This window comes from Phaethon lepturus, unplaced genomic scaffold (assembly GCF_000687285.1).
Source record: "Phaethon lepturus isolate BGI_N335 unplaced genomic scaffold, ASM68728v1 scaffold54020, whole genome shotgun sequence".
NCBI lineage: Eukaryota > Metazoa > Chordata > Aves > Phaethontiformes > Phaethontidae > Phaethon > Phaethon lepturus.
In genome coordinates this window covers 20,592-45,221 of record NW_010515188.1, presented here as the reverse complement: position 1 = coordinate 45,221, position 24,630 = coordinate 20,592, and the positions used below count along the sequence as shown (strand labels likewise).

General features: G+C 40.1%; 1 protein-coding gene across 1 annotated transcript; it reads right to left on the bottom strand.

The window, feature by feature from the left end:
- Positions 1 to 698: 698 nt before the first annotated feature.
- Positions 699 to 24,203, bottom strand: LOC104627136 (protein FAM65C-like; the record flags this gene model as incomplete). Its single annotated transcript, XM_010295251.1, has 13 exons — positions 24,103 to 24,203; positions 20,027 to 20,173; positions 16,721 to 16,799; positions 15,939 to 15,962; positions 15,754 to 15,807; positions 14,859 to 15,008; positions 14,165 to 14,228; positions 13,714 to 13,757; positions 12,906 to 13,031; positions 10,642 to 10,787; positions 3,565 to 3,694; positions 1,982 to 2,566; positions 699 to 838 (listed from the first exon to the last, which is right to left on the bottom strand). Coding segments are annotated over exons 1-13 (1,790 nt in total), but the record flags the coding sequence as incomplete, so codon positions are not given.
- Between the last annotated feature and the right edge of the window lie 427 nt (positions 24,204 to 24,630).

The following is a 24,630-nucleotide window of genomic DNA, read 5'->3' as shown; positions in this document are numbered from 1 at the left end:
AAAAAACATGTAGACGTGGCACTTGGGGACACTTAGGGCTTGGTGGTGTTGCGTTGATGGTTGGACTTGATGATCTTAGAGGTCTTTTCCAACCTTAATGATTCTGTGAAAAGATGCTTCCAGATAATGTGAATTAAGTTGCTGGCTCATTTGAGGAGGGTGAACTGCAAAAGCAGCACACATCACAGACAAATCCCTTCGTGTTCTCCCAACTCGATGACAGTGGGAGTGTGTTAAGTCTCACAGGAGCAGGCTCAGCTCTGGAATGCAAGTTTCAGTGCTACCCAACTTGCAAAACGCAAAACTGAATTCAAAAGAAAGAACAGGTAGAGGAGCTCTAAGTTACTCGTAGCGCCCTCCCTCACTAGTGCATACCTGTGCAGCGTCCCCTGATAAGCCTGTTTCCTGCAGTCTGTTTCTAGCAGTCCTGCATGTTAGGCTTTCCATCGTATCCTACAGATATCATTCTGCAATGTTTTCCGTAAGTTCAGTTTAAGTTTCCTGACATTTCAATCTGGTAGGTATTCTGAATTATCAGTCTCAGAGTATTCAAAAAAACTTGTTTCTACCCTGGATGTTGACACCAATAGCAGCTCTGCACAATTGTTACTCTGCCAAGTATAGTGTCTTGGTAAGTGTTCCTGGCATCAGCTCTCCTCGCCCCTTGTCTCCTATAATGAAGTGCTGCAGATACATACCTGATACTGGCTGTTCTTATGCTTCCAAATAACGAGAGCTCATCAGCACTACAATCGGTGTTTAAAAAGTCAAAACTTTCCAGCACTGTCTCCACCATTAAACTTTCCATAGATGAATGTTTGTGATGAACTGTCTTTAGCTGTTGATGGAATGGAAGGAAAAATATTGTTATTTGTAGTTATCAAGCTGTTTTGTATGACTAATTTGCTGTTTTTCAAATCACTCTTAATAACAAATGAATTTGCTTTTCTGATTTCATTCTTAATGCATCAGGAAGGTTAGCTCTTGATCCCAAAACAATGTTGCTAATTAAATTCAAAATATGCTTTCCACATTTTAATGTCTGTATTCCTGTCTTGATTTCCGTGCCTGCTAAGGCTGGTATGAGAGCTAATTTTCTGTGCATCTTCTGCCATTAGTGCAATTTTTATTTATTCTCTGTCTCAGATCTAGAGGTAGCAATCTTAGGAGTCTGTTGCATTCTAGCATAATATCCAAGAATTTCGATAGTAGGGGATTTCATGGGGCCACTAACTTGGAAATTTGGAAAGGCTGCTTTGAGAGCACTTGGTTTGTTTTTTTTTTAATTTCTATTTTTAAAGTGGTTGCACTGGAATAGGAAGTCAGTGCAGTTTTGTTAACATCATTTATTATTCCAGACCTTAGATGAAGTCTTACAGTATCTTATCTCCCAAGTCTGCACACTTTCCCCATATACTACAATGCTACCGAATTTGCAATATAACCCACTGCTTGCAGAAAGCTCTTCTCCAGGACCTTTCCTCTAAAGAAAGAAATGTTTTCAGCATCATATGACTGTCAAGACAGACTGAACTGCCTGCAAAAGCTAAGTGATCCTGGAGAAACGTTAGGTTTGATGATACAGTCATCTCAAGATATACTAAATCTGAAAAACAGCAAGAAAACATTAGAAGCAAACCAAAATGCAGAGGCTCTGACATACAGTGCAGATTCTGCTTAGCCCAGACTAGTTTCCACTTTGTGTCCAGTTCCTTAATTTCTTTTTCCAGATTATTGAGCTGCACACAGCACTTGGAGGCCGTCCCCGAGAGGTGCTGTGCAACACGGTGCTCCTGTGTGGTTAGCGCTCAAGGCTGCCTTTTCTGAGCAGTGTCTGACCTCTGGCGGCCAAACTTACTCTTTGGGAACATGCCATCGATCCATCACTAAGTCAAATCCACCACGCCGTCACGGAACTTCGAACAGTTTTAGGAGTAACAGTGGAAGCTACACCTCTACCAAGAGTAAAACACCACCTTACCTTTAATTTATCCCTCAGAGATGAAACCTGGTATTCCAGTTTCTCAAGTTGGGCTTGCCTCACTTCATGTAATTTCAGCAAATTTAACACTTCTTCGAGAGTCTTATCGATTGACTTTGTACATCCATCTAGTTTTAGGTCATTTGCAGCGTTCAAGCTTTTCTGGCTAAAGTCTTCTTGCTCTGTCAGACGGCGACTTCTGGTCTGGTTGAAAGAATCTCTACTACCTTTGTGACGATTCAGAAAACTAGATGGGTTATTTGGAAATCCATCCACACATGGAGTCTTCTTCAGGATATCTAGAGTTGTATGATTTGGAAGAGGATGCTGTCTCTCTTCTGCACAAGTCTCTTGAATAATCACCAATGGCAATGTCCTATGGTCTGGAGCTGGAGTTGTATTTCTGGATTCTGTCCCTTTCTGATCCTCAGAACTGAACGAGTCTGCCTCGCTTGTCTCTGCAGGGTTGTGAGGCTTTTTCCTCCCATGTACATCAAAATCACAGGCAGCCAAGTAGCTCAATATGCTGGGAGGCTGAGCTTCATCACCTACATCCCCTTGGTTCTGCCTTTGCTGTAAAAGAGACTGCAGTAAACAGATTCATAAGTGAGCACATATACAATTGAAAAGCATAAGATGCTGCGTAAGGTGGAGAACTGTGGTTTCCTGTTCTTATAAACGTACGCACCCAAACTGATGATAACCACAGGGCTCCTCTGCACAAGGGAGCCAGGCCAGCATAGACGAGACAAAAGGAACTATTGAAACAAAGGACTAAGGGCCTCCTGGATGAGCTAAGTGGAGCAGTAGTGACTGTGCTTTTAGATCTTTCAGGCAAAAGTTACAGAGGTAGCTAAAAAATTATTTCTGGAAAAAGAATCTTGTCAAGCACCTTTCCTGTCACATCAGCCTAGGACAGGATGTGAATGTACTGGTTAGAGGAAATGTTCATTTTCAAGAGTCCAACATACCCTCTATAAATAATAAACCTTTCTGAAGAAGACTGCATATTCTGCTGCCTTGGCGAGGCAACCCCAAACCTGACTCAGACTTGATGCTGGGGCACATATATATGATGTTATCAGTACTTGGAGATGTATGGCAGAATTAACAGGATCATATAAAACAACCATGAAAACAGAACCCTCTTAAACGAATGAGGAGGAGGACAGGGTTTTCTGTTTTCGTGGGTTACACGTGGCAAAACGTGGGGTCGAGGAAGAGGAAGGCTTATTTCACAGAGCACCTCTAAGACTCCATTCTGCTCCATGGCTACTGAGACAGATTGGTTCCTAGCTTGATTCCCACTATAGACTATTTGAGCAGATGCCCACACCCCTACCATTCTGTCTGCCGAGAGGAATATTTGGCAGGGTTGTTTTGGGTTTTTTTCCTTTTACAAAATCTAAAATGGAACTCTAAAGAATAGGGGTTAAAAAAAAAATAAAGCCACAAAATAAACTGCAAAGGCCCTGGAGTGCTACATTTTCACATTTCTGAATGTGTTCTTCAATAGCCTAATCTAATCCAAAAATTGAGTCCTAGGTCTGTGCTTTGCATTTTGCTTTCCTCGACATACTTACCAGGTAGTATTTCTCTCTGAAACTGGGAGTATTTGGTGGGGTCCAGTTGTACAACGAGCTCTTCCTGCTACCCACAGAAAACTTGGCAGCGGTTCCAGGTGACAAAAACAGGTTCTCTGTGTCAAAGGGGCTGTAGCAGAAGACACAAAGGCCTAGGTGTCAGTAAGACCAGAAAGCACTGAAATGTTTAGCAGCAGGAACAGCCACTAGGGTGACATTTAGTAAACAACACAGAATAAAACGAAAGAGAGACTGCCTCTCTGATCAATGTCTTTGATGGCACCGCAGAGAGAGAGGTAGGCAAACAGGTTGCATATTTTACACAGAATTCTCAACACCCTTTAGACAGGGGCCTGTGCCGCAGTCTTTGGAAGAAGAGACCAGCAGGCCAAAAGTCTGAAATGCTCCCCGTCCTTCTGCAGCGTCCTACACAGACACTGTGCTGGCAAGCACCGAATAGGCTGCTTGCTGACAGCCACTGGGCAGCTAGCAGGACACGCACCATACCAGATAGGAAGGAAGTATAACACAAGTAATAAGGGAAAACTGTCATTAATTTCCCTCCTGCAGAGTACACACCACCTGGAAAAGCCACTAAAAAAACCTTCATTATCCTTCAAATATTAACAAACAACTCCTTTGGCTGGCAGAGGAAGTTTGTGCAGTGGTATACGGCAAGTTATGTGGTTCATACAGTCATGGATGAGTCCAGTTATAGCCCCAGAGGACACTGGCTATGGTCTACAAGAGTTTGTCAAGCCCTGCTCTAAAGACTTCCTAAGGACCTACTACATCACAGCCATTAATTTCCCAACTCCTTTACAAAGCAGCCTAAGGAAACTTGGACGAACTGTCTACCAAAGTGCAACTCAGCTAACCAGGAGACAGAAAACATATTTAAAATTAAGTAAAGCAAGCTTGTTTTTTCTGCATGTTACTTTTGTTCCCCACTGATACACCTTGTGGCACCAAAAGAAAGTTTGTTTTTCCACTTAAGCATTGGCGTTTTGATAAAAGTGAATTGTTTATAACAAGTATGTGATCTCATAGATATGAATATAACAACCAAACAGTAGGATAAAGTCAGCTGCATTTAGCTGTACAGTATAGAACCCCTAGAAGTCTGAAAAGATCCAAACAGTATTTAGGACTAAGCACTTACAGGGAAATTATGTTCTGCTCTCTGGCAAAAGTTAAAAACCAGAGCTCCAATTCTCTCTAGATTCTCATGTTGCACAGGAATTCTCAACAGCATCCTGCAGCGCAACACACCACTGTCTTCCTCAGCATGGCTGTAACACTCTGTGAGCTCGCCTAATACAGGTTAATTGGCTAAATTAACCAGTGGCACCCAGCTGGGGTTCATCAAACAGGCCAATTCCATGGAGTCACATGAACAACGATCTGCATTGTCTCACTATTGGAAAAAATATATCAGGTTTCTGACAGTAAGGGCCTTTTAGCCAAAGCCTGCTATGTTTACTGATGGAAGCAAATTACTCCCATCCATGGCATTTCTTAAGAAAAGTCGCAGGGATCCATTCCTCAGATTTTTCATTTTTAGCTTTTAATATAGCAATGCAGTAATGCAAAATGACACTTTGGAGGAAAGGGACAGGAATAACAAGCTAAATCTGTTTGGCCTCTTTGACAATTACTAAAACCCTCTAGCAAAACACAGCAATTCAGCTGCCCTCCAAACAAGCAGACGCTCCCTGTCACTGCACGATAACAAGTTAAAAGAGGACAGCAAAGCAAAGGGTGAAGGAAAGAATGAAGTCTGCTCTAAAGCATGTATTATCTCTTGATTGTAAGCTCTTTGCGCATGATCTGTCATCTTGTTCCACATTCGTACAGCAAACAAAACATCATACTGCGACAGATCTATGAACTCATCTCTCCAGCACCTTGACATTGACAGAAGCCAGTAGAGGGTATTCAGGGAAAAGCCTAAGAAATAAGTAAAATATAACAGGTTTTGCCTAGTCACATGTTCAAATTTGAGGCAATCCATAGCTTACATCTGTCATGCACCAGACACTGCAAGAAGACTATTGCCTTTAATTGTCACATGCTTTTCCTTAGTTTGTCTAGTCACTTCCTAAAATAATAGACACAAAATTCCCGTGTAGGTCAAAAGTATGCAGAAGTTTCGTTATTTAACTTTACATTGTGGAACAAGTACCTTGACTTGAGGCAGGGGGGTTGTCTCTGTGGCTGTACCAAGAGAAACGGTGGCTAATCATTTCCTCTCCACATTCCCCACAGCAAATGTCTATAAGCCTGCACACTATTATCCATCAACACCTTTTCAAGACTGAAAAATTCTATTAAAAAAAATAGAAGTGGCCCCACTTCTCTGAACATCTTTGTTGTCTCCATTCTATCTCTATATTGCCAAACAAGTTGGCCTTCGGTTGTGACTAATTACAATTTTGGCATTAAATGCACAACACTACCATGCCATCATTAAGGCCAATGTAAACGTGGCACATCGCTCTCCTTTAGCTTGCCTGAGCACCGTTGCAGGACTTCAGTGTTCAGGTCCAAAACACACATGCCCAGCCTGACCTTGAGGGGGTTTATAATTCATCAGAGCTCATGTTTCCTAGGTTGAACGTCCCATGACATCAGAAGCTTCTCATCCACACACATTCAGAGATGCCTCAGCCTTGACAGCACTAAGTGTGGATTCTCAGCAAGATATTATTTTGTCATAACCACCAAACCCGTGGAGGGATGAAATACTTGAGATTTCTACCATTTTCCTCACCCTGCTGCATTTTTCTGTTGGGTGTGTAAGGAGGACACTTCCTGGTTTATGTCCTCAGAGAAGCATAAGTGATCAGGCAGAGCACGTAAGAGTTGAACTCAATTCAGTCTTCAGCCCCAGAGGATCTGCATCCCTTTCTCCCACTGCCAATACTGTGCCCTAATTACTCCCCTTCTGTCTAGTCGCTCCATGTATTAAATACCACCAGGCCAGAAGGGCTCTTGGTGGATAGACCTGTCTGAATCCCACTACTAAGCCTGTGAATCCAGAGTTGCATTAACACAAAAAAAAAACCCCAATTCTGGTCAGCTGGATTGGACTCACTGTTAATCATAAGATTTCCTTTGTTTCCCCTATTGAACACAGGTGAAGATGCCCATGCAATTTTAAGTGTGATTGTTGTCAGGTTTCTCCTACCCACTGAAGCATAATAAGCACCAGTTCCAAGCTTAGTACAGCTTATCACAAGACTAAGCTACGAAACATCACTTCCACCAAAAGCATAGCGATGCATTGATGGACTACCGCCTAAAGCTACCTGCATGAGTAACTACCTATTCACGTAAGTTTTCATTTGCAAGAGCAGGCCTGTCAATAGGTATGTATCAAAAAAAAAACAAACAGAGGCTTCCCTTTTTTATTGTCCGTTAAGGTTTTTTTTCTCCTACTCCACGAACCCTGGCGAGCCAGGCCAGCACATGCTCAAAGCAGGCAGAAATTACAAGAGTGGTTCTGGCTGGCTGGTACCCTTAGATCCCCGTACGGGGTGCTAACTGAAGTTCTCAAAAGAGAATACAGGCTTTCTCTTTGTCCTTCATGTGAGACAGAATTCAAACTGCTGTTTAGGTTGGCAAAAAAACCAAAGTCTTCTGCCAAACTGGCCAACAAAGCCATTCTGCGACAGGCCCAAGCTCATTCACACTCCTCATGGCATAATCTATAAAGGCAGTGAAGGAACTTTTGTTAAGAGTCCAGAAGACTAGTGGCCCGTTTAAAGAAAATATACATTTAGAAGTGGAAGAGTGATCTACATTTGGATTTTGCACAAAGCAGATCTAGATTGAAAGCTTGCCTCTCGGGGAAGTTTGGGCAAATCAGCTACATTTGTTTAGTTATCCTTAAATCAAAGAAAAAAGCAGCTGTTGAGTGCTCTATCCTTGAAAATAGAAAGACCCCGAGTTATCACCACACAACTTCTCTTTTCTGTAAACAACTTCAGTAAACAGGCTGTCAGAGGATGAGCCTGCTAGTTCTGTGCAGAAGTGCTCTGAAGAATCCACTTGGTAGGATACCAGCGCATTTCACAAAACTTAAAGACAGCAAAGACACACAGCTGGAGTTTTCTCATACACTGAAAAATTCCAAATGGGGATTAACTCCCAAAGAAAATGCATCACTGTCAACCCTGCTCCCCTGTTGCCACCTCTAAAAGCTGGGTGGTGGTTGTCCCAAATGCCATAGAAGTTCTCCTCTTGCCAGTCAAAAGCCGCACTCCAAGCTGTGAGCTACTGCAATAATCAAGCATCAACATAATTTGAATTGTATTTTTCTAGAAAATTTAATCACAAATATAATTTGCATTGGAGATTTAGGCTATTATCTGAGAAACTATGCAATATCCCGGAATAGGAAGGTGTTTTCCTCATATAGTCCTTTTGGAAGAACAAGTTATGCGCATAATTATTTATGCAAGTTATTGACAGTGAGGAAAGGCAAACAAGTAGATCCAGCAAAAGTAAATGAAGTGAATCTGTTAGATCCATTTGTGTGGGTTAATAAGAGAGTAGAAGTGATTTCTTCCAGACTCCACTATGAACGTGTCATCTCTCAATATAGCACTTCCCATATTAGGGCAAAAACAGATTTTATACCCACTTCAGTAAAGAAAGTATGTCTCCTTCACTGCACAAGCGAAGCTTCTTAAAATGTTAGGCTTGAAGTCAGGGAAAAGGGAATTCCCTTATAAGAAAAGCATCTCCACGAGCAGAGTTCTGCCTCCAGTCCTTTCTGCTCTGAAACTGCGTCTAGAGCTTTTGACCATTTTACATCCAGATTAAAGCCAATGCAAGTTCTGGCAGCGTGTGTTGCAGGGTGAGAGATGACAAATAAAGGCATCGGACTTTGCTGGGGATCTGTAAGAGTTCATATATCCTTCTACTCCCCTCTTCTCTCCTTCCTTCCCCAATACTAAGGCAAGCATGTCAAAACAATAGAATATTTCAATTGGCCTTCACTTAAAAGGACTGTCATTTTAAGAGCTACTTTTAAAAAAATATATACAATGCAACTTGCACTATCCCCACAGTCTTCAATAACTGCCATGAATGTCTCTGCTTTCAGATTCAAATGGGAATACATACATAACTAGGCACGAGTAAGAGGAAGTTTCATAGGGCATATAATGCAAGATCACAGCCAGCTTGTGGAATGAGGCTTTGTTACGCAACTAATTAGTGGCTCAGCTTCTCAAATAAGAAACAGAGGCCTCAAAATTCTCAGAGCAACTGCAGCACCTCACCAAAACAAAACATATACTGATGCCCATTGTTAGACCTCAGGAGGAAAAAGTGTCATAAACAGGTGCGGGCAAAACTCTGCTGTGTGAGCTTATTTCTCATTGACTTGGAGCAATGTGTGTGTTTGAAAATACTTTTCAGATGCTGTTGCCAAGACCCATGTTTTGGCCCAACTGCATGTACAATGCAACACTAAATTTCAAGAACCACAGCATACACAAAAGACATTCAGAAAATAGCATGTTGATCAATAAAGCTTTTCTTTCCCCAATCCCAGAAATGCAACCTGAAAACTGTTTATCAACACTTGAATAGGAACTGCAACAGAAAACCTCTGTGGCATTTCTCCTGTTGGTGGCTTAAAAGGCTGTGGCAAGGTTGAAGTCAAACAATGCTTCCAAAGGTAATTAAAAGTATAAACAGAGTATTAAGACCTGAAAAAGCAAGTCTGATCGTAAAATTCATTTGGTTACTTTACCCTAAGGGCAGGGAAACTTCTCTTTTACTGAAAGATCTGTTTGGCTCTTGGGCACATTTGGCAGACCACACATTCACCGCATACAAGCGTTTTTTATTTTGGGTTAATTTTAAAGAAAATAAGACACCAGCATGGTCAGAGATGAAGAGTTGTATAAGGCTGAGTTATAGGTGAGTCTGGCCTGCAAGGCACAGCTCCCTGCCCTTCCTGATCTAAACATTGTTCAGCTTCTGTTTTTCCTGGAGAGAGCCTAGATCTACAAGTCATCACAGAGTGGCCTTTCAAGAAGGTTCTTATCATGGAGGTGAGTTCAAATGCTTCTTTGCCATGTTGGGGTGGGAAGAACCGAGGACTGCAGTAAGCCATATACAAAAGTACAAGTGAAGAGTGCCTGTTGTTTAACTGGGCACTTCACTAAGATGGCTAGATTTAACCCCTGGACAGTAGTAAATGGAAACAGGTTTAAAAGTTTTGATTTGTTGCAGGCAAAACTCTCAGTATGGACCAACAGTCCCATATAGCAGAAATAACAGTACTATCTCAAAAATCTATGGTGGTATGTCTAGAGTGAGGAAGAAGTTCCAGCGCAGCATCCACAAAAGTGAGTATTTGCTTTTAATAACATTAGTAATCCACTACAAAAAAAAAAATCAATTAACAAATATTAAATATAAAACAATTTAACAAATCACAAGCACCATGAATATACTCAGTTATTTTAAAAGTGCTTCCCTGTAGTGCACAAACAGGCCTTCTATAGATACCTGTAATCATAGTGCAAATACGAAGGTGCTAAGTCTTTGGGAAAGCTTCATTTTTAACAAACTGTGGCCTGGTAATTGTCCTAAAATTTCAACTATATATTTTTTCATTGTGCCTAGAAACTGCTGTTTTCAGTTTCATTTCATTATCTTTAAGATTATTGTTCATGCTTTGTAGATGTAAATACATTGCTTGGAGCTAGACTTGAATAGTCATTCTGAAGAGTAGTAAGCTAAGTAAGAGCCCACTAGTCAGTTCATGCTGCTAGCCATGGCTCTGGTAACATTAACACAAAGAACTGAAGGGTCACAGAAATAGCTTCTGCCCCTTTCCCCCACCCCTTCCTGAGGACTGGTCCCACAGAGTCAGAGATCAGGCACAGTAGCTGGGGTTGTTGTGAGGAAGCATGTGGCTGCTATCTATCCTGCACCTGCTCTGCAAATAGAAAGAGGACTATGACATCGAATGCTACTAAGTGATATACTTAGGAGCCTTTAATTTATTTCAAACGTTTAGCTCCAGCTTTTTTCATCTGAAGCTGTACTTACTTCCAGAGGACCTCCAACTGTAGCTTGATGGTGCCCAGTTCAGTTATATCCACAATAATTGCCTGAGGCTTGGTTGTAAAGAAGTTTATGCTGTCGCATGTCACGACACCAACTAGAATAGTGGCCAGTCCTCGCAGCTCTGTCACCTGCAGGGACAAACATATCCATTTTCATCTTACCAGACAATCCTAAGTCATGTGCCTGGCAAGGAGAACACCCCAAGCTCAGGTCTGCTCCGAGACCCACAAACTTTGATACTCAATTCTGGGTTCCTAAGTTGTTGTAAGCCAATATCCCCACATGGAATATACCATGGATGGCTAGCAAAGAGAAAAGGAGTTCTGTGAGTTGGGGAGGGACAGAGCTGTACGGCACTTCTGACAACAGAATTTGGTGGACTATGATTTTAAGAAAAATTAGTGTGAAATTTGGAAATTCTAGCTCTGGTACGCATACAAGTAGTTGTCATTTATTGTACAGAGTCTAGCTTGTCTACATATTAGAACAACACTGTTATAAAAATATGTATTACAGAGAAGTATGTTAGCCTACCTACACTAGACTCTTTCAGCTCTCAGTTGCCTAAAGGATCTGGAAGCACAACTGTCTGTATCCACTGTGACCTTTCTTACTGTCCTGCACTCAGCTGTGGACTAAAATCAGAACTTGTAAGTGCCAGTTCTTTCCTCTAGCTCTGCAGGTGGCTCCAAGTTTGTTATCAATGCAGTTACAGGCCTGTGTTTGAACCAGGCTGGCACTTTGCTTCTTCAGCTACTTAAAAAAAAAAAAATCTAATCAAGTCCTTGCTATAAAAACATACTTCCAATTGAAGATCAAATTGTTCTAGAAGTGCATAAAGCATCAGTTTAGCACAAGTGCTTAAAGTCTGCTTCAGGAATTAGTTAGATGCCTACATCTCCTTTAAGAGCTAGCAAAAGTTATGTTGCTAGGCTCTTCTTGGAACACTCTTTGGCACTTCTCAATTTATTTTTTTTAAACCTGCTATGTATTTGTACTGGGCAAAGTACAAAGTGGAAAGAGGGTGTGGAGAACATTAGTCAGTAGACTTTCATAAACTGACAGAAAGAGTAAAACTACCATTGTCATACAAAGCAATATAAATTTTTGCAACTATTAGGGGAAAAAAGGGATCTGAATTAGCATCTCACCTGATCTTCATTGTGCAGTGGCAGCAAAAAAAAAAAAGTATTATAAGCACATTTTCAAAGGCTGTGCTGGCAAGATGCCAAAGAGCCTCTCTACGTAACCCAGCTCTTGCTGCCAGCCAGGAGGGGAACATTGCAGTAATTGCTTTAAGACAGCTGCCAAAACTTGAAACCCTGCACTGGCACAGTTTCCTAGTAGAATAGGATCCAGCACAGCCTTCGATCTCAGCTCCTTTTAGGCTGACAGCAGTCATGCTGCAGAGTCCAGCCCACAAAAGATGCCAGACTACAGTGGAAATGCTGTTTAAGGATTAACCCCACCTGCTAGGTAAGTGGCAGAACCAATGCCAGTGGCAGCTGCACAAGGGACAGTGAAGACTACAAACTTCCCCCAAGGGGTACCCACAATGTGTCATCTACACGTCACAGGCCACTAGCACTGGTCCCTTAAAGTTAAACATAGGGTCTCTTCCAAGGCACTTAAAAAAAAAAAGGCAGAACTCTAAATAAATACAGACAGTTTGTACCAGGATATAAATGCCATTGGTTTATCGCAGATATGGAGCATCTCTGGAGTAAAACACGACAAAAAAATCTGCAGTGCACCCAGATAAAGGGACATTTGAACTACACATTCAAAACATACACATGTGCAATAATATGTTTTCCATACGCCTACTTCTCTCTTTCAATAGAGAACAGAACTCCAGGTACTTAATATTCCACATGGGTAATATAAATAATATATACATACACATCTTTTTGTCTCCACATCTAGAATTTACCCTAGAAAATCCCAGATATTGATCTAGGATTTTTTTAAAAAACAAACAAAAAACCCCAAAACAACCACATACACCAGACTCCAGAACATGGGAAAGCAGATGCACTAAATACAGTATGACTGCCAGGAGCAAAGGAAAAACAGAAGTAGATGTCTGTCAGTAGGCAGAATACTGATTAACTGCCATTTTTACATGGCTAGGAAAAAGAAAACTACTTGAATATTTTGACAAACACTTGGTAGCTTAACAAGTAAGCAGTATGGCAGAAGTTCTGTTAACCCACTGATTCCAATCCAACCATTATACACCACACCTTGATTTCAAACTTCTCATGGAGATTCGGTATAAAAATCTTTTCTTCCTCATCCCACGTTTGGCTGTCATCACTCTCAATCTTGCCTTTCAACCTCCATTTTTGGCGCCCCAGTCGCACAAACACCTAAAAACCACCAAAAAAAAAGGATGTTGGGTCAACATATCCCAGAATGTTCCCTTCAGTCCATAGACCTCACACTGTTCAGTAGTGCAGAGGCAAAGCCATTCCTTTGATGACAATACATTTAGAAACTTGGATAAAGCTACAAGATTGGAGGCAGGAATTCAGGTTGGAGGTTTTAACATCTTAACTCAGTATCAAATGACACATCCCATCCATTCTCGAAGAACTGCAAAACTACGTTGTATAGCAACTGTAGTGGTACTGAAATACGAGGCACACTGGAATTAATTTGGAACTGTTAGAAGTAGGACAGCAACCTTGTAAGATGCCAAGATGCATTCAAATCATGCCAAGGGCAATCTTCCAAGAAACAGGCAGCAACTGATACTTGATTCCAGGGCAACTTTGAAGACAAAGACCTGACATGTTGGTTTTGATAGCCAATCACTGCCATGTTTTAAACCCTCCCATGACACTTTAATCACATCTTTCCCTCTTCAGTCTTGGAGGGCAGAGTAACTAGTGAATGTGCCAAAGCACTGTTCTCATCAGAACAGTGCACAGTTCTATCATAGGCTGTTTCCCACTTGTCTTCTACATGTGGCACCCTTGCTCTCCTGGTCCTCTACTGCAAACTCACAGCAGTAAAACAAAGGACAAAATGAATTGCTGTATACTGTACCTCATACTGGTCCCCTGGACAGAGACGTGCAAAGCCCACCAACCCTGAAAAGAGAATGAAAACTCCTAATAGTTGTAAAGTTTTACAATGTCCCCCAAAGCCTCAGCTTGCAATAAATAAAGTGACTATCTAGCTAACAACCCTTTGTGCTCAACTCTGTGCGGAAGGTATGCCACCAGCCCAAAACACTCTTACAAGGACAGACTCGAATTGAACTGAGGAAAGCTTGTCAGCTTTTGTACTCATATATAAAATACCATTGCAGATCTGTTTTATAGCACTGAAGCAAACAGAAGTTTGCCAAAATTCTGTTCAGGGTCTCATCCAGAAAGACAGTGGAACCAACTGACATTGAATAAATAAATCTGATCCACTCCCAATGGATCAGATTGCTACATAGGAAACCCAAAATCAGCTGGTGAGTCTTGAAGGAAACAAGCAAAGAACATACCTTTCATCTTCAAGTGAAACTCTCCCAAATGGACCTCCAGTGCCCCTTCTATAAAGCACATGTCCTAGAAGAAAGACCGAACAATCACTGTGATTGAAAAGCAGCACAGAGTAGCTACCTTCCCTTACATGCCATTTTATTTAAAGGACTTTGGCTCTTGTTGTTTGTGGGTTTTTTGTTTTTGTTTTTTATGGGACACACACTAACATTTTCCCTAGGGGAGGCTGATACAGAGTCCATTCATACTACTTTTAAGACAGAAAATTGTGATGAAATTCCACAGAAGAGTGGAGCTGCTTGAGCACTTCACTGTCAGCTACCTTCCACTGCTTGTTTTGTAAAACTAGCATCGCTTATTCATTATTCAATTCTCATCCCATTACTACCTGTAGAAGTTATAACGGACCCCAGTATTAAAGCAGAAATGCAAAGGATTTTTCACTTGCCTTCATGAATGCATGAGACCAAGTTGAGTAGGGCATAGAATTCAAGAGCTTTGCCTGTAAGGTATTTATCTCACAAGCTTCAGTTCACATTATGTACCTGTATTTCATTTACAGGTTAAGTTGTTAACCCGTAGCATTAAAACACAAACAAACAAAAAAACCAACAAACCAAACCAGCAGCAAGTCCTGATACATTTTTTTGCTAAGGGACAGTCAGGTCTTCATTATATGTGTACAATATTTCCTACCTCTGTGCACTCTTGTACGTTCTTGTAAAGCTCCACTAGGCTCTCTCGGGAGGCTTTGGTAGAAGGAGACAAGGAAAAGGCATGTTTCATGTTAGCAGCCCCATCTCGTAGTCTGCACTGGATACAGTAAGCTTCATAGAGTTCTTCTACCTTTAAGATTTGGGAGGTGGGGGAAGAATGAACAAGAATTACCCTGGCATAGTTTTAATAAGTTTTGGAAAGAAACATCAGCAGTCTTTCCTGGCAAAAAAACAAACCCCAATCAAATCCCACTATCATAGTGTTGCAGAATGCCGCAACTCCTGCAATTTATAGGCTGATTAGAGTGCAACAGTTTGTAGACATTCCTGCAAGAAAGAATGGGATATTGAGAAACAATTCACTCTGCTATTCTCAGACTAGAAGACAAGGAGTAGACTATAACTTTGTTCAGGGAAAAATCACTTGGGGAGCAGGAAATTTATTCCCTCAATAGAGATTAAAACACCTACACCTTCAGCTTTGTCAGAGAAGAGATTTCATTTCTTTGAAAGCAGATGGCAGGCAGCAGACATGCATCTACAGAACTGCCCATTTGGCCCCTTGTGGGAAGGAAGGGGGAGGACACTTAAGTCTTCCCACAGCAGAATTTTCTGAATAAACTGGCAGAGTATGCAAACTGGTTTCACAGGCAAACTTAGATTGGGTTGCGCCCAACATTCAGCCTGAATAGAACCATTCAAGAAAATAAATAAATAAATAAAAACCCCCTCCTGTAAAGAGAGTGATTACAGCTTTCAGAAAGTACCCAGCATTATTCCCCTTCAGATGAATTATAATCAAAGTATTTTCTATTTAGATAGTTTGCTTATTTAGCAGTGTAAGCCTTACACATACAAAATATAAAACTCCTTACCTTGCTTATGTGAAACTCCAGTTTTCTGATGTATCTCTCCACAGAGCGGATTTGCTTTTGAAGAGGAGAAAGACAGGGGGGGCACTTGAGAAATTATTTCCTAAACATGCCTTTAAGTAAGACAGTAGACATATCGTCAATTTTTCTCTATTTGCAACATTTCCTCTCATCCTCACAGCTCTTACCTTATCCAGGTCATAGTAGAAAGCCTAAAAGAGAAATAGCACAGGCTGAACAGCAGAGCATGTATTTGTACACATTAACAATACTTTCATATTTACTGCAAGACTCACTAGGCATATCTTAAGTCACACTAAATTAAGATGCACTGTTTACTACAAGGAGACAGTCCAACATTTTTAGAAATAGTTTCATTTTCTGTGCATGGCTGGTTGGTTTGTTTTCACAGATGCTTGAACTAAGACAGTAAAAGTCTCACCACCAGCTATAAAAAGGACTTGGACATTGGTCGTAGTACGTGGAAGCTTCTGATTTTAATTTTTTTTTTTAGTCTAGTTATTATTTCCCAAATGAAAGTCAAAGTTGTATCTGTGAGTTGTCTTTTCATTAGCACTGTTGCTGAAGGTACTTCTAGGGAGTTGTGAACACAATAGAATCTAGGTTACAAGAACACATTCACCAACTATGGAAAACAAAGCCCAGTCTTTACCACCATTTCTGTCCAGTCAGGTACGAACACTGATTGCTAAACAGACACAAGGAGATACCATCCCAGTAAAGGAACACTATCTGAAGAACACTACTGGATATTGAAAATGAGAAATCCCAACTTTAATTCTCAGATCTAGAGCTAACTTGCTTGGTAAATTTCTGATTGCGATCACTTTCTGGATACCACCTCAGTGCCTTAACTGGAAAACCCTGAGAGACCCAGATGTTACAGTGCATCTACTTTGTGGCTTTAGAAACAAAGTGATTTAAGCATTTAACATTAAAAGCATTTTACCAATCTGGAGTTCCTTTTTGTATCTTTGTGTCTACCAGAGAGATAATCCAATTCAGCCTGATGTGCTTCCAAGTATTCACTGGAGAGGAAGAAAACTCAGTGTTACATTCTTATGATACATTCATTATAACACCTCCCCAAAGAATTTTTCATCAGAATGTTACAAAGCAACTTCCTTCTCTAGAAGGCTTCTCTTATTTTACTCTGAAGAGATGTGAATGGCTTCACAGAGGTACATGGGTCAACAGATGAGAAAGGGTGGTTTCCATAGACAAATATTTGTCCTAAATGCAAAGTCACTCCTAGAGGAGCCTCCGTACACGATAAGCACCAGAACATGCTGGTTACTGTTACCTAACATTTAAAGATGCTGCACATTAGGAATCCTCCTGAACCCTTTTTACCCCTCCAAGACGTGGAGTGGTACAGTGCAATTCAAGAAGGCCACCACTGTGGCATAAGGTAGGTACATATACACTTGCACACACTGCACTCAGACATTTGCTATTTCTTGTTTCCCTTCATCTGAAATAGATCATTCAAGTGAAAGATAGGCTTTTACGGGAATGTGAGGCAAAACAAAACAAGGCAGCAGAGCTGGAAGCACTAATAAAGGCAAGAGGAAAGGAGGTATGTAGGAGAACAGCAAGTTATAACACACACATAACCGAACTCACAGATCTCCTTTTCAGATTTCTCTATTCCTGTTTGGCATTCTGAAACCTTTTCTGTATGGTAGAAGATCAGCTCATTTGTCGAGCAAGTCTCTTCTTACAGTTACTGAGGACTAAGAATTCAACCAGCTCCATCTTATAAAGTCAAAGAATTGCAACATGAAACACTTGCACTACAAAACCAAGCTCATAGTACTTCATTCAGTGTTTTAGCAAACAGAGCTGAATACCACCTTTTAGTATGCTAGACAATTTCTTAATGTAGCCATTACTTTTTCCAGAATGGGAACTATTTCGCAAGGTGTGAAGCCCTTGGTGCCATTTGCCTTCTATAGAGTTGGTTGCATGCAAGGGTTGTCCCTTAAGAGTTCCCCCAGGGCCTTAAAGTATTTCTGTTGAGACCATTTTCTTCCAACTTTGCTTTTAATACAGAGCAGACTTAGTTAACTTGTTCCTCTTATGGTTAAAAGGGATCAAGAGTCACCTGGTAAATACTACATTATAAGAGACAGTCTCTGAGCAGTCAAAATAACTTCTTTTTAGACAGCTGCACTTCTTCACATCTGCTTTGATGTATTTAATTTTCTTAGTATTACAAAACCAGTTCCTCCAAGACACCCAGTGGCTCCAGCATTCATCTGTCTGCTCTTTACACCTGCCTATTAACAGCTCAGTACAGAAGTAGCCAAGGCCAGTGGCAGAAAAGAATTCACTTTCCTTTTAGAAGGACTTCACCACTTTTAGTCTTAAGCATGTTAGAATTGCCAGCTTGGTGGAATGGTACCCAGATGGTTAACAGAATAAAGTTATTTGCTACAGCTATAAAGAAACAGGCACGTAAAACATGTTCTGTACTAAAAATTCAAGTCACTCCAGCACCAAGTAGACTTAGTCTGCATCTACTTAAAATTTGGACTTTGCATTGCTATTTGATACAGTTGTTTTCTGTAGGCTACTTTAGTCAATTAGTTAGCTACTCAGTTTTGGCAGGAGTCTGATCACATGGCATTCCCTGCAGAACTGGGAACAAATTCTGATCCACTTTATGGTTTCTCCTCCCTAAGCTCTGATAAATTTTAAACTCTGCAAAAACATTTGGTTTCATTATTTGTTTTAAATCTAAATCCACTAATAAGACATTGACTGATATTTTTAGGGCTAAGGCTTTATAGTCTTTTATTGGAGTAAAAATGTGACACATCTGAGTTTACAGTGTATTATTACAGTGCTTTTCATGTTCTTTGCTTAAGAAAACAAACTACGATCAGAATTAATACAGTGGCAAAATTCTGAGGACAGCAGCAACATACGTGAAGGAACTGTTAGTAGGATGCCAGCAGAAAGACTTACGGGGTTTACAAATCGAAGGAAAAGTATTTTCTCTTCCAAAAGTAGCTTCAGGGTTTAAATGAAGTTCCTATGATATTAGGCTAGACCCATCAACATCAACTGCAATAATTTAAGATGTGTATTTTTATATAAAAAGATTTGAGAACTCAGTTAAAGGTTGATTAGTTTCGATCACTGATGAAGGCAAACTTACCACCACTTCCTTTGTCCTCTATACTACCAAGAAAGTCAGCTCATCCATGTTTAGTTTGCCATTTCAGCATTGAGTAGTATCAGTGTTTCTATGAGCTGACAGCTTCCTCAAAAGCCAGAACACCATAAATTCAGATTGCCAGCCCATCCTTTGATCTCTTATTACGTCTGCTGCATACACCCCACATCTGCTAGATGGAAACAATGGACCAAAGTGGTCTTTAGCCTTTTCACTCAAGTCTGTACTGATGCAACATCGACTATGCAGTCGACCATAATAAAGACTCTGAAATAGTGCTACGTTTAAAGCAAGATAATATTATTTACATTGCCATAAGAAGATAAGAGTTATACTACAGATCTGTTTCATCACCTCAAGTCAGCAGAATTTTCAGGTGGATCTGCTTAGACCTTTCCCTTACAAGTAGCCACCCAGAGATGAAAGAAGACTTTTAAACTCCAGAGTTTAATTCTATTAAAATGAAACAACAACAACAAAAACCAAACAAATCTCACTAGAGTATCTAACTCTTTACTTTAAGTGTTCTCTAATTAGCATAGAGAGAATAGAAATGGTTTATGAACCAGCCTCCCCACTGTGGATTTGCAGGGCACACCCTCGCTTTCAGACTTGGTTTTAAGTCAGCCTTTTGAGTCAAAGCAAACTCCACACAGCTCCCTCCCCAGAAACCTTCTGACAATCACCCCCCAGGTCTGGCTGTCCCATCCCTATCCAAGTCTGTCCTTGATCTGCGGACTTCCTGCCTGCCACCCTGCACACTCTGACAGCCTTCCTTCCTCCAGGGAGCTTAGCTGCTCCCCAAGGGATGAAGAATCTCTCAGCAGAGTTCTACCTGTCGCTGACTTTAGAGAAGCATACAAACTAGGAATAAACAAAACTATCAGAGCGCTTTGTTTGCAAGCAGACTGTCTGAGAGTGAATGAAACTTGTTTTACAAGGTCCCAAGCCAGTGTCTGGGAAAGTCACTACACATGCTTAGAGATGCCAGGTGGAGACAGAGAACAGTGATACACAGACTTAAGCAGCATGACTAGGCAAGGCAAATTACAGTATTTTAAAAGTGCTTACTTAAGTCCTTTCTTCAAAGCTTCAAAAATTTTCTTCACCTGCAGTGGCTTTGGATCCCAGATGACTGCCCCCTTCTGCAGGGAATTATAAGCCTTGGGGGATTTCAGTGACATTCTTGATCTCACTGAACTTCTGCTGAGAGACTTTCTGTAGAAAGAGAAAAGAAATATGGGAAAGATGCAAAACCCATCACCTGGGAGAAGAGAGATGCCTCACCCACAACACTTCCATGCTACACGTTATATGTCCAATCCCATATTCCTTTACTCAAAAGAGCAAAGCTCTTGGACACACTGAGAATACTTCCACAGACAACATTAGAAAGTTAAGGCCCAGGACTAAATACCTAGTGCAGAAAAGCTGCAAATTTTTTGTGACTTCAACAATAAGAATTTCAATAAGAAACATCTCCTTCTCCAAGCCTGACACAGACTCCAAGAAGACTCATGGTTCTCTTTTATCCTTTTCAAATACAGAAAAATTGTGCAGGTCCCCATTTCTTTTGGAAGGGCAGGGGAGGAACTGAGCAAAAAAAGGAAAAGCTCATTTTTATAACAGGTTAATAACAAGTTAATGTTCATAGTGCTAGCAATTATCTTAACAGACATGCATGGCAGCTAGCTGAGGCCTTGCTTCTCTGTGCATATTCATATCAGTTGTTGGGTCAACTACAGAACTAGTCAAATAAGCCATGCTGCAGGACAAGGACATAATACAGGAAAACAAGGCAACAAACTTTTGATCTGCTTAAGGTCTAACTGATGAAACTAACATAAAAAGCCTTTAGAAATAGCTATTTCTTTGCCTGCATTCACCATCTATTTAAATGATCACTTACAGCCATACCACATTTCAGAAAAGCAAATGACCAAGCCCAGATTGCATACAAGATATTGTTATCAAAGTGTTTTTTTCAGTATCTAACATCTCTCTTAGTTGTTTTTAAAAGCAACTGCAAAAACAAAATTAAATATTGTTTCTAACAGAAGTTCTCCACACAGGATTTTTCTGTGCTAACCTAAAAAGTTAGAACACCACTAGCCATTAGTTATAGATCTATGACATTTAAACCAGAAAATAAACTCTCTGCAAATGGTTCTTTCACATTGTCGGATTTTCACCTGGCTTACCTCTATCTATATACTCCTCTAAGTCTTAGTTGTTTTTATATAGTTTTGTTAAAACTCCCCATAAGTCAAGCCTCTAAAATAACATTACCTAAAGAAGTTTCCTATTCCACCAAGTCAAACCAACTGGTTGCTTGCAGAGAAGCTTTCTGCCTTCTCTACAATCCCTGTCCTAAATGCAGCTCACCTGGAGAAATTATGAACTTCAATAGGCTTAACATTTAGCCACTGGCTGTTTTAAGTTCTAGGCATGTGACTGAAGGCTTAAAGAGATTATTGAGCTTGGTGATTACATCCTAGGCCCTGCACACCTGAGAGCTGTTCCCAGTCCTATTATAGAAACCTTTGAGTAATTCCTTTAATTATCCTGGTGCTAGATTTCCACTTAACTCCATTTTTTAACATAAAATCTGCAAAAAAATCTGATAAAATTGGGTGTTGCCAAACATTACTGGATATTTAGTTTCTTCACCCTAATGATTATCTTAGTTTTTTATGATGGTTTAATGTAAAGTATTAATTAACAAAACCATCTGGAGCTCAGGCTACTTATAATGAGGAACATAACTGTTAAATTAGAAACTTACATTAATATTGTTTTCTTTCTTCAGATAATTAATATTTCAGTATTCCATGCAAAGTGAGAGGGTTTCAACAGGAACTACACTGGAAGGGACAGTCTAGCCAATAACAGCAGTTGAAAGAGTCTCTTAGAAGGATCATCATTTAAAATTCTTTCATGCAAAGAAGGAAATAGCATCCAGTTCCATGCTTTAGATGAGTACTCTAATTAGCAAGATACCATAAGGAAGACAGAATTATCTCATATCTTTTGAAATTAAAAAGCCCAAATTACTCCTGGGTTTTGTTTATTTTTTGAAAGGACTTTGATATTTACCTTCAGAGTTTTGGACAGCAAATCCCAAATTCAGGAAATCATTTCCCTTCAGTTGAACGAATGCATTGCACTGCATACAAATAGGTTGGGATTTAAAACTCACTATTTTCCGCAATGTCTCCCACTGACTGATGCAGCCCATACTTACTCAGTGCACTGATATTAAGAATCCCATTTTCATACATTTCATAGAAAAGTTAAGTGGCTGACATGGGCCTTTAGGGACAGTAGCTAAAAGCTAGATGCTATGTTGCTGCTTTCCCTTGTGAACCTAATAATTTAAGTATCAGATTTCTCACTTTATAGATAACAGTAATAATATTTACTTCCTGTGGAGACCATTGTGAGGAAACATGAAATAGTGTGTCCGACTGAGAGCCTCAAAAGGAAGTTGCTAAAGAAATGCAAAAGTATATTTAGCATCTGCTTAAGAATCTCCATGTGGACCTGATTTGTGTGTCATCCTTTGGATAGACCTTGCATGTGGCCCCTGCAATCTCCTGCTGTGTTTTGCAACAGTGCCTGAGGGAGAGATAAGTTAGGAAAGGGTGATTAAAACATTTCTTCACTATGCTGGGGAAGGATCTTGGGTGTTCACTGGGCTGTGACTGAGTATCCAGTACACAAATTTTCCTTATTGTGGTGATTCCTGAACAAAACTGTCTGTCTAAACTCTTAAGTAATGAAAAGCAGCATCATAAAAAAATGCATAGAGAGAGGCATTTGGTTAGAAAACCTTTGCACCTAAAAGTAACAGAATAATCTGAAGAGATATATGACCTCTTCTGTTTGGAGCATTCTTACCCTGCGGGACTGTGCCTTTGTTGGAGAAACAGCTGTTCAACACTTTTCCTAGCAGATCTTTTCCCTGCTAGAACTCAGGTACCTGAGTTCAAGTCTGTTTACATAATTTATTGACAGTGTTTTTCTCAAGAACTTAGCAATATCTGATCTTTGCTAGGTGTAATACTAAAATAATTTTTCAGCTTCCACAACAAATTAATTTATTCAAATGTGAAGATTTCCTGATTACATCACAATCATGCTGGGATTTCATTTTTGCTCATTTTGCTTCATTTTTCTAACCATACTGTGTTTAACTAAAAGGTTAATTCAGTCATTTGGTTCTTTGAAAAGGTGTTTTATGACATGAGTCATGTATTTTACTGATACACAATAGGATTTTTTTGAGTACAATACTTCTAGAGGCATACTTTCCAATACTTCTATATGATACTGCTAAATTATTCACTTTGTTATTATTCTAGCATGCATTGGCAGTCAGGGATTATATTAATTTTCCATTTATATATCATATCTTCTAAAAGCACTCGACAGGCTATACAGGGATCACTAAATTCAGAGAAAGAACAAGAGCACTTCTTGTGAAAAATCTGCACAGTTATCTACATAGAGCAGTGCTACACAACAATGTATGATAAGCAAAAAGTGCTGGATGGTTTAGTAATTATGGAGCTCTACTGAAGACTGGACTGCAACCTTGGCTATAGTATAGACCTGTTACTGATAGCAGTGAATTTGCAGTGGCCTTCTTGGCCTGTTTGTATTCCTCCTTTCCTCTCATTTGTGGCATTGCCAGAAAGCAGCCCTTGCTGCTCTGCTTAAGTAACTCCGGGACAGCTTGAGTTGGGTTCATTTACATATTTAGCCAGGATTCATAATTAACATCCTCATCTTTTTAAAGGTCTATGAGATTTTTAATAACCATAATTATTCAAAAGGCTTTAGACAGAAAACATCAGTTACTACTAGGTTGCAACCCTTCACTTTTCTAGAAGAAATGGGCACTATTAACAGTCTGATACATAACCTCTGAAATCCAGCAACCTCTGAAGTACAGTGTGGATAGCAGTAAGATAGTGTGGTGTGAAGTATAGCTATTTATCAGTGAACCATGACACACTCAATAGTTTTAAGATAAAAACTAGGAACAACCTCTACACATAGATGCCTTAGGTTAAAAAATACATTCACAGTACCTAATGTCTCTTGCTCAAATGATCAAGTGCTTTACTTTTTGTGTTACTTACGCTAATTTTCTGCTTTGCACAGTGCTGAATCCAGTGAAGGAACAACTCCTGCTGATACCACCCCCATCACCAGGCGAGACAAATGTGAGTTTGACCGACATGATTGCCAGTCAATAAGTCTATTGGCTTCTGAAATAAATAGAAAAACAGATGAGTCAAAACCTTCTTGGCAGTTCAGGCCTGTGCTGCTGCAAGTGCTGAGCTGCATGGAAGTAGAATGTCAGAACAACAAACAGTAGATTAAATAGGAAAAAAAGACTTGTCTGCTATACGCGTTTCCTCTGTTGCCATCCACAATACAAATAATAAGGGACTGAATAGTCTAAAACGAAATCTCTCATGCCCTCTTCAATTTCTGATTGATTTTACAAACACAATATGTAAAAGACAGAATGGCCTCAATTCACAGGCTCTCTATATTTCTTATTTTTTAAAAACCCTGTAATTGTCCCGCTGCTTAAGGAGTTCAAGCCAACCGGTGTATTTCCAAATCACTATGGATGCCAGAACAATACTTAAGCTCCAGAC